This window comes from Rhipicephalus microplus, chromosome X (genome assembly GCF_043290135.1).
Source record: "Rhipicephalus microplus isolate Deutch F79 chromosome X, USDA_Rmic, whole genome shotgun sequence".
Classification (NCBI taxonomy): domain Eukaryota; kingdom Metazoa; phylum Arthropoda; class Arachnida; order Ixodida; family Ixodidae; genus Rhipicephalus; species Rhipicephalus microplus.
The window spans coordinates 261830812-261845244 of record NC_134710.1 but is presented as its reverse complement, the minus strand read 5'-3'; the positions used below and the strand labels follow the sequence as shown (position 1 = coordinate 261845244).

Here is a 14433-nt window from a genome sequence, read left to right as displayed (position 1 = left end):
CTTGAAGAAGGAACGACAGAAACTGATACGCAAGAAGCCAATCAATCAGCTAGCACTGAGAGGGAAAGTACAGGAATTCAGAGTGTCGCTGCAGAACAGGTACTCGGCTCTTAGTGAGGAAACCAACCTTAGCGTAGATACAATGAATGATAATCTGACGAGTATCATTACGGAGTGTGCAGTGGAAGTTGGAGGCAGGGTAGTAAGACAGGACACTGGCAAGCTTTCCCAGGAAACTAAGAACCTAATTAAGAAGCGTCAAATCATGAAAGTGTCAAGTACAACAGACAAAATAGAACTGGCAAAGCTTTCGAAGTTGATTAATAGACGTAAGGTATGCGATGTAAGAAGGTATAACATGGAGAGAATTGAACATGCTCTGAAAAACGGAGGAAGTGTCAAAGCATTGAAGAGGAAACTTGGGATAGGCAAAAGTTGGATGTATGCACTAAGAGACAAAGAAGGCAAAATAACTACCAATATGGATAGGATAGTTAAAATAGCGGAAGAGTTTTACAGAGATCTGTACAGTAGCCGAGACAACCACGACCTTAATACTGTAAGAACTAGCAGTAACCCAGATTACTCCCCACCAGTAATGATAGAAGAAGTCAGAAAAGCTTTGGAGAGCATGCAAAGAGGCAAAGCTGCTGGTGAGGATCAGGTAACATCAGATCTGCTGAAAGATGGAGGACAGATTGTGTTTGAAAAACTAGCCACCCTGTTTACGAGGTGTCTCCTGACGGGAAGAATACCAGAGTCTTGGAAGAACGCTAACATCATCTTAATACATAAGAAAGGAGATGACAAGGACTTGAAGAATTACAGGCCGATCAGCTTGCTCTCTGTAGTATACAAGCTATTTACAAAGGTAATTGCTAACAGAGTAAAGAAAACATTAGAATTCAATCAACCAAAGGAACAAGCAGGATTTCGAACAGGCTACTCAACAATTGACCACATTCATACTATCAATCAGGTAATAGAGAAATGCTCAGAGTATAACCAGCCACTCTACATAGCCTTCATAGATTACGAGAAGGCGTTTGATTCAGTAGAAATATCAGCCGTCGTGCAAACACTGCGGAATCAGGGCGTAGATAAAGTATATATAGACATTCTGGAAGAAATCTACAGGGGATCAACTGCTACCATAGTGCTTCATAAAGAAAGCAACAGAATACCAATCAAGAAGGGTGTAAGGCAGGGGGACACAATTTCCCCAATGCTATTTACCGCGTGCTTACAGGAGGTTTTCAGAAGCCTAGAATGGGAACAGTTAGGGATAAGAGTCAATGGAGAATACCTTAGTAACCTGCGCTTCGCCGATGACATTGCATTGCTGAGTAACTCAGGGGACGACTTGCAACTCATGATTACGGAGTTAGAGAAGGAGAGCAGAAAGGTAAGTCTTAAAATTAATCTGCAGAAAACGAAAGTAATGTACAACAACCTCGGCAAGGAGCAGCGCTTCGAGATAGATAATAGTGTACTTGAAGTTGTAAAAGACTATGTCTACTTAGGGCAGGTAATAACCGCAGAGCCGAACCACGAGATAGAAGTAACTAGAAGAATAAGAATGGGGTGGAGCACATTCGGCAAGCACTCTCAAATTATGACAGGTAGATTGCCACTATCCCTCAAGAGGAAGGTATATAACAGCTGTATCTTGCCGGTACTTAGCTACGGAGCAGAAACCTGGAGACTTACAAAGAGGGTTCAGCTCAAATTGAGGACGACGCAGCGAGCAATGGAAAGAAAAATGGGTAGGTGTAACCTTAAGAGACAAGAAGAGAGCAGAGTGGATTAGGGAACAAACGGGGGTTAAGGATATCATAGCTGAAATCAAGAAGAAGAAATGGACATGGGCAGGGCATGTAGCGCGTAGACAGGATAACCGCTGGTCATTAAGGGTAACTGACTGGATTCCCAGAGAAGGGAAGCGGGTTAGGGGGAGACAGAAGATTAGGTGGGCAGATGAGATTAAGAAGTTTGCGGGTATAAATTGGCAGCAGCAAGCACAGGACCGGGTTAACTGGCGGAACATGGGAGAGGCCTTTGTCCTGCAGTGGACGTAGTCAGGCTGATGATGATGATGATGATGACCACGGTTATAATTTGACTTAACCACTGTGAACGAAATTGTGGTCGCTCTTGACACGATCATGTGGGGCCACGACATAACTGACAGAATTCCAGGAGTGCACTCATGCTCAGCACTCAACCAGTTGAACTGAGCTTGCTTTTCACAATTGCTGCAGACAAAATCCCAGCAGATGCAATCATACATAGCAAAGAACGGCATGACTTTAAAGGCACATGCGCAGCCAGTGCACGTGGATTGAATTTAATTCTGTGTCATCATGCACACATGCTGGTGTGTTGTCATGTGAAGTAATTCCGGCATCATATAAACTACTCCGTAACGACAGGACTTCCAGAGGTGGTGGCGTAGCGATAGCCATTAAAACATCAAGTTTTATGTTCTTGATAAAATTCCCGAACACGAAAGCTTATGGTGTAAATTATTTTATTCTGGCCAGATGATATTACTTGCTGGCGTATACCGCCCACCCAATGCTGCGCCCCACTATCTGGAAGCTGTTTATGACTATCTTTCGCATCACAAAAACTCAAGGTCAAACATAATAATAACAGGGTATTTTAATCTGCCGGGGATAAACTGGACTGACATGTGTGACGACAGCAGAGATGCCAGAAGTGTGGAATCGCTGCTTTTCACTGCGTTCAGTTTTTCGCTGAACCAACTAGTGACCGAACATAGGAGAATTGGGCCGTCGTCCTCTCTTCTCGACCTGATTTTCGTTGAAAATACGCTTCAAAATAGCACAGTTAGCGTAGAAGAAGGTATTTCAGATCATAAATTGCTTGTCCTGACTTGCCCTATCACAGTTATTCGCTCATCTACCAAACGACCATGCCTTTACGTAAAAGATTATGCGCGCGCAGGCGATGACAAAATATCAGATATATTAGAACGCAACTTTGACGAATTTAGCGCCCTGAACAGTGTTTCCAAATTGTGGACGCGTTTTAAAGAAATAATATATCTTTGCGAAAACAACTTCATCCCCCAAAGAAAGAAACGGGTCAACAAAGATTACCCATGGCTAACACGCGAGATAATTCAGTTGAAACGAAAACTGAAACGGCGACATCGCACAAAGGGAGATAAAAACGAAATCGTTGGTATCGTTGGCACTATGCGTGATAAAGTACGTGAAGCAAAATCACGATTTTACGGTGTAACTTTGCCAAGTTTTATGAAGGATGACCCTAAAAAATTTTGGCGCCACTTGTCAGAAGATAGACCAATCATTGTGCAAGTCAAAACTGGGAATAGAACATTGACTGAACCTAAAGACATTGCGAATCCGCTTAACAACTATTTCCAGTCAGTTTTCACAACCACTGATTCACAAGAGCCACTGGCGGCCTATCCTGTTGAGCAGCCTATGGAAAAATTATTTGTAAGTAAATAAGGAATATTACACTTTTTGAATAACCTTGACCTAAGGAAGTCAACTGGTCCCGACTCTATCTCTAATGCATTCTTGAAGCGATATGCTGCCTGGATTTCAAAATACATGAATTTACTTATAATATTTAAACTGTCTTTGGATACCTCGAGTATTTCTGATGACTGGCGTAGGGCAAAAATAATTCCAGTACTAAACTCTGGCTCTAAATTTGAACCAAGCAACTACAGACCTGTATCATTAACAAGCACGTGTTGTAAGGTGATGGAACACATAATTTTTAAATCTATTATCAGTCATCTAGAAAGAAATAACCTTATTTATAACCAACAATATGGATTCAGGTCTGGGTTGTCAACACTAACACAGCTGGCCAAAATAACTGATGACCTCGCCAACGCTGTTAATACCAACAGTCAAGTTAATGCCATATTCTTAGACTTTTCAAAGGCGTTTGACTTGGTCCCACATGAAGATTTATTCACAAAACTACAGGCTTTTGGTATTGATGACACCTTAATCTCGTGGATTTCCAGCTTCTTAATGAATAGAACACAACGTGTAGCCGTAAACACAGATATGTCCGATAGCCTCCATGTGTACTCGGGAGTACCGCAGGGTTCAGTCCTTGCGCATCTACTATTTCTTATTTATATCAATGATATCCAATTTTGTATCTAGTCAACAATCCAGATGCGGCTTTTCATGGATGATTGTGCCGTGTATACAGTTGTAAGACATTAAGAGGACCAAATCGGCTTGAATAGCTCTCTAAAAAATATTTGCGCTTGGTGCCAGAAATGGGGCATGAAACTGAACGCATCTAAAACCAAATGTCTCACATTCACTAATAAGAATCCACTTAATTTTTCGTACACTTTAGAAAATATTCAACTCCCTAAAAGTGATCAGGTGAAAAACCTTGGTGTCACGCTTTCAGCAAACTTAAGTTTGGAACCTCATATCGACACTGTCTGCAAAAAAAGTGGTAGGGAAGCTATCCTTTCTTAGAAGAAGGTTGTGAAATGCCCCGGCCCAAGTCAAATTAAATGTATACAAGACTCTTATTTGCCCTGCCTTAGAATATGCTGACATAATATGGAGTCCCCACTAACAACACCTAATGGACAAAATCGAACGCGGTCAGAAAATAGCTGCACGGTTTATCTACTCTAATTATTTACGGCATTCAAGCATCACTGACCTAATTAATAGAGAGAATCTTCAGCCACTTTCCAAACGAAGAATAATTTCTAGGTTAAAGTTCCTATACTTACTCTATCACGGTAATTTAAGATACCGCGCAATCTGTACTTACAGGACACTCACTAAGGACAAACCATAATAAGGTCATCTTTCAACCTGCTAGCCGTGTCAATACACATAAGTATTCTTTATTCCCAATGGCCATTAGTTTTTGAATTAGGCTGCCAGTCAATGCTGTGAATTGTTCGCTGGAATCTTTTGTCAACTGTCTAGAAGAGATTGATTTTTCTAAAAATGTATACATGTGAATCGTGAAGTATCCTATGTGTATCAATACTTACTTTCTTTTCTTTTTGTGGAGCATTATTATGTCTCATGTTACCTCTATGTATCCGCTCCAGCATGGGCCCGATTAGGGCCTGCAGTATGTACAAATAAAACAAATAAATAAACAAAATGGAATTACTGTTTTCTGCAACAAGGGCATGCAAAACCTTGGTAGCGGCGACAGAATTATTAGCCGAGAGCCCACGGCTATTGCAGTGGTAGAGGGGATAAAGATGTAAAAAATTCTAAACGCGTTTTGGCGTTCCTGCCCAACAAATCTAGTAACGTTCTTCCTGTCAGTCTGGGTACTTTGGCTGTACTTTGGAATAATGTTTTCAGTTGGCCCTAAGCTAAGCTTCAACCTGCGCTTTCCCAGCAGCCGGCTGCACCGTCCCGTTTGTTCAGGTGTGCCCAAAGAGAGCTACGCGAGTTCTTTTGACAAAAATGGATTTTGCTAGTTGTTTTAATGAGAGGAGGAGGAGGATACAACTTTATTTGAAAAAAAAAAAATTCAATGTAAACGTGATTGGGCCCCTAGACATCCGGGCTGTCAGCCCTCTGGCTGACATCTCTAGGCAGGCCCGGTGCACCAGCCACAACTGGTCATCCGCACCAGTGACCCTAAGAGCGGCCTCCCACGAGGAAAGGGAAGAGTTAGGAATAGGGTCTATCACCACGGGCTTTGGGCAGCTCCATAAGTGATGAGAAATATGTAGAGATACCAGTATGTTTGCCCTGCTTTGAGACTCGCACCTTTTACTGTTGTTGGGAAACCCTACCCTTGGGTGTTCAGCCACTCCAAGCCTGTGCAAAACCGCACAACGCCGATGTTTACTGACCACCTCCCTCACTGTTTTTTTTTTTTCGACTTCTTTTTTCGTGCAAAAAAGAAAAAGGGGCAAATAATTCAGCGCGATACCGCCCCTCTTCCCGCTGGGGAAATCTTCCAGATTCAGAATCTTTGAACTCTGCTGGTATTAATTGGCATCGACCTGACAAACTCCTCATTTTTGAAACAATAATTTGGCATGAGTTGATACGGTTGTGTATTTCAAAACTGCATGGGGAATTAAGTCTTATGGCGTCAAATCAGGAACAAACGATGTAAGAGACTCGTGATGCTCTTTGGCACTGCCTCCTTCCCTATTGTACAAGCGGTGAAGCTAGTGAAGCTAGCAAAAGTAAGCTATAGTGCAGATTGGGCATGTTTGTTATAATTACAGTATGCATGTACTTATTAGTGCAATATAGATGAGCCAATTTCCAAACTTAGAGTAAAAAGTTTCAATGTCGCGTGGCGCTTTCAGTCCTTAAAGTCTTTGACAGGTCCTGGAAAGTCCTTGAATATACTTCACTTTTTGCTTTAGAAACCTATACGAATCATGAATAACGCTATTGTGCAATTTAGCTTGGTGTTTGTAAAATGCAGCATTGAACAAATGTTACTTCCCAAATACTGTGAAACAGAGTTGCATCTGATCTGAACGTTCTGTATGACTACTCTAAACTCGCTCAAAAAGGCCTTTCTGACTGCTCCAAGTCTTCTACAAAGGCATTTGCCTGCTGCCAAACTGATGTACCCTGTTCCACCTCTTTTCACCAACACTAATTTGCCCATATCCGATGTGCAGGTTCTTCGTGCCATCACAAAAATGGTGGAAGACTGGGTTAAGAGCAAGTCACCATTTGCAGTAAACCAGTCACCAACACTGCGGGAAAAGTCGATTCTCCTCGTGAAGATGATGCAGTTCATGGAGAAGCGGTTCCCTGATGAGCTCGAGCTGAATGGCCAGTTCCTGGAGCTGGTGAACCACGTGTACCGAGATGAGACCCTCAAGGGCACTGAGCTCACATCCAAGCTAGAGCCAGCTTTTATGGCCGGCCTTCGATGTGTCCAGCCAACAATTCGAGCAAAGTTTTTTGAGGTGAGGCTGTATAAATGTGGTGTATTTCACGTGTTTTCTATTGCATATTATCTGTGGAAGTGAGCCGTTCTAAATTATCTGCAGACGAAGCATTTCACCAAATATTAAGGGGAAGACACGGGTCTTAGAAAGCCAAAAATCGCAAAAAAATCTACTTTTTGAAGCTGGCGTTTTTGGAATCTGTACCTATTTTTGCACCTATCTGAGAAGTTTCTCGCATTATTATTTCTGGCACAAAATCAATTTATAACATCCCTGTGAGATCAATGAGATCGCAAATTGACGCTAGTATCGTGCTTTTTCCTTGTCAAACTGTTGCCGTTACACACGAGCTAACGTGTTCATCTTGGTCTCGTTTCGAAGGGTCGTTCTTCATCTTCAATTTCCCACCATCGCTGGCTCACCTTGCTCATTGGTTCTTTAGCAAAAACGCGTCATCGAGAAGCACTAGCACGCGATTCAATTGGCTGCTTGGGGCACGTGACCAAATTTAGGCATCCGATTGGCCAAGGGGTGCTTTGGGCGTTTGCTTCACCATCGTGACGCGCACGGACATGTGCCATTTTGTCATAGTGCTACTGACTGCTTGCGGCAGTAAAGAAGTTCTGTACTACAGTAATTTGTGAAGCGGGTTTGGCGGTGGTTCGTTCGCTGTGAACTTCAGAAAGATCCCCGCTATGGCTCAGGACAACGAGGATAACGAACTCGACGTGGTCAACGGCGGTCGCAGAGTCACCGGTGTAGGCCTAACTCACGTACGAGCCCGTTGGTGGACGGCAAGTAAAAAGCAGAAGTGAAGCTACCAGAGATATCAATCTTTGTAGTGACGGAACGGAAGTGCAGTCTTATCGCTAAACCCACCGATGTTGTGGTTCCCCCCGCCTGACGAAAGGACCTTGAACTGCTCGACGGGTCGTCAGAGTGGAGTACGCCGCGCGTCGACCGACAACAGAAAGTCAATCCGTTCGCAGTGAACATGCTCGTGGCTCTCGCAACGGAGGCTACTGGCAACGAGAGACTGCTTTTAACGACGTGTTGGCAACGTTGTCGCGATCTCCGCTCGAAAATGCGGCAGTCTTACTTGAAAAGGAAACTAACACCTCGGCACTCGTGTAGCCTCGAAATCGATGAGCGAGGGAGCAACTTTGGTTCGCGACACTTACGGGTAACTTATTCTGGACAAGCCGGAAAACATCGCCGCGTTATTCGACGGATCGTGGATGATGCACGCACATTTGTCGCACATCGCCGTCAGTACAGTCATCGAACTGATAAGTGGCCTTGCGGCAGACAAGCACACGGCGACAACTTGCTACAAGACTAGAAGAAACGACACGCTCGTACAACCAATCAGTCCCATTACATTCCTGGTGCATATTAACCGACTAAAAGCATGTGTGCCATGATATTTTTCGCTTGAAACGGCGAAATAAAGTTTTAACAGCATTATTCTTGAAGCACAGATTTTGACCACTTTCTTGTGCTTGTTCGGTAAAAGTGGACCTAGGACAGCTATAGCTGTAATTGTTTTTGCACAATGTAGCTAAATGTGCACAAAAGACTAATGCTGGGAGCCTTTTTTTAAAGGGCAGATTCATTTTTTATTTTAAAATAAAAATTTCTGTATTTGGTTACTTGCAATGAACTTTACTGTACTGTAATTCGAGAAGTACTCGTTCACTTTTCGATCAACTTGCAGCGTTGCACTCCTTGGACTTTCTAGCATTCATATATATGTCGATGGCTATGTAATTCTAAGTACATACATTTTTACAGTTAAAATTGTTAGAATTCTTTGTTTTCTTTATTTTCTCAAAATGGCAATTTCGTACACCCTGCATGAAAATTACTGCAATATATCGGAAACTATTACAGATAGCAGAATATCTTTTTTGCAGCCTGAAGCTATATGTTTGGAGCACACAACATAGAAAGCAGATTTCGATTTCTCTTGATGCAAGTTTTTAAAAACAAGTCTTGTGTGGTACCACACATTGGCCACATTCAGAGCTGTGAAGTTTAGTGTACTGTAAAGTAAGAAACAATGACCCAAATAAAAAAGTGCTTCCTATGTTGTATGTCATACTTTCTACTGTCGATCCCTATGTCATTTATAAATTATGGACAAGTGGTTATTTTTCTACTGTGGTAAGAACAATAGAAATTGTTATCTTTAATTATTTAATTAACTAATGAAGCAACAGAAAAGATAACTATATTTTTAGAATCAGGAGAACAAACTAAGTAAGCATGCTAACTTTTGTCACATTTGGTTAAAAAAATAAATGAGAGAGCCTAAGAGCCATGTCCCCCCTTAAGGGGGCACATGGCTAGCATATCCTGAAATATCTTGAAGAATGATGAAAAAGTGATTGTATGAACATTGAATTTGCAATTTTTGTAGCCTCATATCTGTTTGATTCCTAATTATCCTGACTAAAAGCCATATAGAAGGGCTTTAATAAAAAATCTGCTGTGCCTACCGAGGGGGTGAAAGTGATTGTGGAGAGTGTGCTCAACAATTGGACAACCGGGCGGTGCCATACCTGCCTACTTTCTCGAATTTTCTGGAAGACTTCAAATTTTACCTAATCTTTTGATTTTGTGCTCGAATCTCCCCAAAAAATGGCTGCCACAGCACAGGCTTTCCTTGTTGTTTTTTTTTAAATCCTGCGCTTACGTCAGTCTTTCTTGCTGCGACAGCTGCGGAGCTGCACAAGAGCACTTTTCACTATGCTTCCTGTTTATTGTAACAGCACCATAGAGTACCGCTAAGTGTATTTATGCAACACTGTGTTTGAGGCACTGTAGTAACGCGCATCAAGGCGAAGATCGTCTTTGTTTTCTTCTACGAACCACGGAAACCTCTGCCACACTGTAGTATCTCCTAGTGGGGGCCCACATACGCTGCTCTCAGAGCGAACGGACACAGCTGACGCAGGCAGACCACACCAAACAATGCACATTTATTTAAGGGGGCACATGGCTTTGGGATCGCGAAAAATGGCAAAAAAATTGATTTTTTGAAACTCAAGTTTTCAGTTTCTGGAACCCTTTTTCTATCTGCTTCCAGAATATCTACACTGAAAACCGCACAGAAGTGCTTCGGAAAATTCGTTTCACCCACCTAAGTAGCAAAACTTTTTCTGGAAATGGCGAGAAAACGGCGATTTTCAAAAAATTATACCTTCGCGATGCTTTGGCCGGGAGCCGGCTTCTTGGGCTCATCGGAAAGAGCATTTCTCTGTGTTTAACTTTCCCGCCTCAGCTGGCTCCTCCCTTTAACAACAAGCGAGCAAAAAGAAAATGTTTGAAGGTCGTTTTGAGGCCCTTGATTGGCCGTGGCCGCCATGTTGCCTCAACTCGCCTCGCCATTGGCCCGATGCTCGCTCCGGAAGATCGTCGTCTGCTGCTTGTGCGTCGCGAGGACATGGCTCTCGAAAATCGCCACTTCGTGACGTGTTCACAGCTTGATAATCACTTAAGATATAACTACGCTTTAGTTACAAGCAGTAAGCGGATGCGCGATAAGCTTACCACGAGCGGGAGCGCAGTCTACGAGCGCCGCGCGTCATCGGAGTCGTCTTTAGCCCTAACTCCGCCAACAGCGAGACTGCGGGCAGGAACGACGTGCTAGCGCATTCGTGGCGACGTGCTTCTTCGCAAGCAACGAAGCTGTGTGCAGCGGCACGATCTGATTACTACGAGTGGCCACACCGGATGCACGATCAGATTACTACTAGCGGCGCGCAGCGGTCTACAAGTGTGGCGCGTCATCGGAGTCGGCTTTAGGCCTAACTTCCGCTGACAGCGAGACTGCGGGCAGGAACGACGCGCAAGCGCACTCTTGGTGACGTGCTTCTTGGCAAAGAATGTACCACATCACTAGCTAGCTCCTCTGAATCTCGTATGGGCATTTGCTCGTCACCCCCCCCCCCCCCCCCCCTCACTGCCAAGGATCGCTCGGAACAGCGGCTAGCAGTTCCGCCCGTCGTCATTCGAAAATGCGATGTCAAGTGCAGTGCGTGCCGATTTTTTGTCTTCGTAGTTACACATTTCGCGCATCGTCATCGAACGCCGCCGGCTGTCCACACGGCCGGGCACCCCACGGTCATATGGAGTGCTGTCAGTAAGCTTTTGTGATGCGATTCAGACGTGCTTGGAGCCGTGCTTGGTATCGCCAGGAACGTCTACGAATGTTCCGAGGTTAATGAATTGCTGTAGATTAGAGTTTCCGCGACCGGCTGTCTGATGATGATACGTTTCACGGCTAGAGAGGCGAAAGAGCATGTGTGAATCAGGGGCACGAATTTTTATATGCCCGTTTCGTGTCATTAATTATACTGCTAGAAATTCCCGTGCCATCAGTCTTCCGCCCATAACTTTGTTATTTAGAAAGAAGGCATAGGCTGTCATGGTGTGATCCATTTTTCTGATGCAATAAACTTCTCTCCAAATAAAAAAAAGTTCAGTGAATATTTGTAATGAAGTACTTAATTTTGCTAATTACAACTTCAGCACAAAAAAGTATGTTTAATAATTTCAGTATATGGTTTTATTCAATTACAATCTTTTCTGTCATACCTATCACACCACTCCTTCATACAAAGAACTTGGTTTGAAATCCATACTTGTTCTTTGTAAAACATGAAAAGGAAATTATGGGGGGGGGGGGGGGGAAAAGGGCAACTAAGGCACACTGGTCAGAGACCAGATAACCTGAAAAGTCAAATATCACAAGACAAACCTAAGATCACAATCTTTAGGTGTTTTAGAGACGTAAAAAGAAGTTGAAACTTTAAACGAAGTTTTCTCAATACTGTTTTTTTGGCATTATACTCAGCTCGTGGAGCAGATATCTGGGAAACCACTGTACGGATTTTGATTCCGTTTATTTTGTAATGCACCTTGAACTGTGCTTCAAGGGGCTGCGATCTTAGTTTTTCATTTTACTCCTTAAAGAATTTTTCATAGAGTTTCTTGTTTGTAGTGCAAGTGTGCTCATAGCAATGTCGCTGGAAAAAACGTTAACTACAAGTTTTAGTGTTGCAAATATATTATTTTGAGAACGCAGCCCCCTTCAACATACATTTGGCTGTGGATACAGCAATTACCAACCATTTTTGTCATTTTATAAATCCTCCAACCCCTTCACGAGGTTCAATTGAAAAATAATATGTCTCTCATTAGGTATTTGTGCTATCGCCTCGAAATTTTTGTGGATGCACAGTGAGGCCATTCTTAGTGTCTGTGGCAATTTTCGTCATCATCCGACCAGAAACAAGAAAGTTCATTCTCAAAGGCACGTCCCCCCTTAACTACTTGTACCACGACAATATCGTCAGCAGAATCAAATACATCACTAGTGATCTACATTCTGAACATCTCTACACAATATTCCAATACACTCAGTCAACATAACAACAAGCACAAGGTAATGTGAAGGTGTCGTCCCCGATGTTCACTCATCCTTAGGGACCTATGTGGTATGACCTGCGGCCACCGTACCCCGCAGGACCCCGTCAGAAAATTACCATCTGCGCTAACCACCACACGCCAAAAAGAGCAGCTCTTGCCTTATGGCACCGCCAGCCAGCCCCGCCGCCAAGCGTCACTCTCAGGGCTACCGCGCTAACCATGATGATAATAATAGTGATAAAAGGTTGTGAGCACAATGCCACCTACCGCTTGATAGTTGCGAACCCTAAATGCGGCCTATGCGCAAGACACGCGTGTGCCCCAAGGTGCAAGCAACTTTACAGTGTTGTTATCACCCCCACAATGCACAAATAGTGAAACTGTCTCGCACTAAAGACAGAGGCCCACTGTATGCATTTGTCAGTATGTCACAAGAGGGACAGAGGGGGATTTAAAGGGTCGGACATGTGGCGTGGAAAAACAGGGTTGTGTCGTAAACGGGGCTGCCAATCATCTAGTTGTAGTGTACACTTGTCCCGCAGGAGTACAGCCACTAGCATGGGTTTGATCTTGGCAAGCAACAGGGCCACTTTCACCATCACCACACGTGACTAACGCTGCTGCACATGCGGGTTAGGACAGCCAAGGCACCGAGAACTTCATTGCTTCGGCAACACCGAAAACGCAGTGCAGTGTCCGTTGCAAAGGCGACGAAAAAGCAAACAATGCTTATCCACGCCACGGGCGAGAAGTACAACACAAAGGGTGCCACAAGCACGTCTCCAGGGGCAAAAGGGTTCACAATGACTCGCCGCTGAGGGAAATGGGTCCTCGCGACTATGCTGCATGCTCTTACAATCAGTGACCACGGGGCCCGATCGCTCGAGCGAGGGCAAACTCCGCTCGCATTGGTTTCGAGAGGTGTGGGTCAGCGTAGCACGACCATGCGCGAACACGCCATACCGCTCGTCAACCTAGTGTTCTGAAAGGACAACGAAACGTACACGTTCCCTGTGGGCGGAAGGCACTGTTGGTGAGTCCGAGCGAGCTCCAAACAAAGGGAGCTGACAGATGAGAAAGAAAAAGTGTGCTCGCGCTTCGTTGTCTAGAAAGTTTGACTGGCTCTCAACCTGAAACATCCCGGGGGACTCTAGCGTAGCGCCACAGTTGACATCTGGTTGCGGGAGAGACGTTTACTCTCTCTTTCCCAGCACCGGCAGACCGCAGAGGAAGGGAGAGTCATGTTAGGACATGGGAATGGTGGCAGGCTAGTCTCGATTCCCACAGAGTGTAGCATTGAGTCTGACTAGTGGGAGCTCGTCTAGGGTTGACATGGCGATATAAATAGATGTTGAAGAGCAGCTTCAACATCGGTTAGGACAAGCAAAGGGCTCTGTCATACAGTGCAAGCGAATCGCGGTGGCTTTCAATTCATGAATATTTTGAACTAAGTGAAGTTTTCAAATTTTAAATAATATGTATGCCCTAAGTTTTTATGCTCTACAACTTTCTAATATAAACTGGTCTCAAGTCAATAACTAACAAGTTAGTTATATAATTTTTGTTAACTAGATGTACCGGTATTATTTTAGGCGGGGCTAAGAATTTCTGCCTTAAAGGGCCACTCAGCTGGTTTGACAATTTTGAGCTGACAAGTGCAGTGCGAAGATTAGGCGTTCGTTTACCCGTGGTCGTTGCATCGAGCAGACGACTGCTGTGGAACGCTCCTACGCGTTCACACACTCATTGTGCTCATCTATTCTACCGTGTCTAAGCCAGCGTTTCCAAACCATCCCGCAGAAACAGGCAGAAAACCACAAAATAACGCTGGTCAACAAAGCAACGCCGCTCGCGGGCTTAGGGGTTGGACTTGTTTGGGCACGTCATGCGCACATGACCTCTTGGTCGGATGCCTGAGATGGTAGTGAAGAGATTTTGCTTGCGAGGACTACGCGGAAGAGCGGCAAGGGTTTCGAGCTCGCCTCCTCTCAACCTCGTTTCGCGCCGCTTCGAAAAGCCTGTTTTCTCCACTCGTGATGAACAGATTAAAAAAATTT

The 14433-nt window shown here is 44.1% G+C and overlaps 1 protein-coding gene across 1 annotated transcript; it reads left to right on the top strand.

Annotated features, from left to right (window-relative positions):
- The first annotated feature begins 1986 nt into the window (after positions 1-1986).
- On the top strand, positions 1987-9029 carry LOC142776085 (transformation/transcription domain-associated protein-like). Its single transcript, XM_075879005.1, has 2 exons — positions 1987-6958; positions 8857-9029. Exons 1-2 carry the CDS (start codon positions 6527-6529, stop codon positions 8887-8889), a joined length of 465 nt encoding a protein of 154 aa, XP_075735120.1. The 5' UTR covers positions 1987-6526; the 3' UTR covers positions 8890-9029.
- The last annotated feature ends 5404 nt before the right edge of the window (positions 9030-14433 follow it).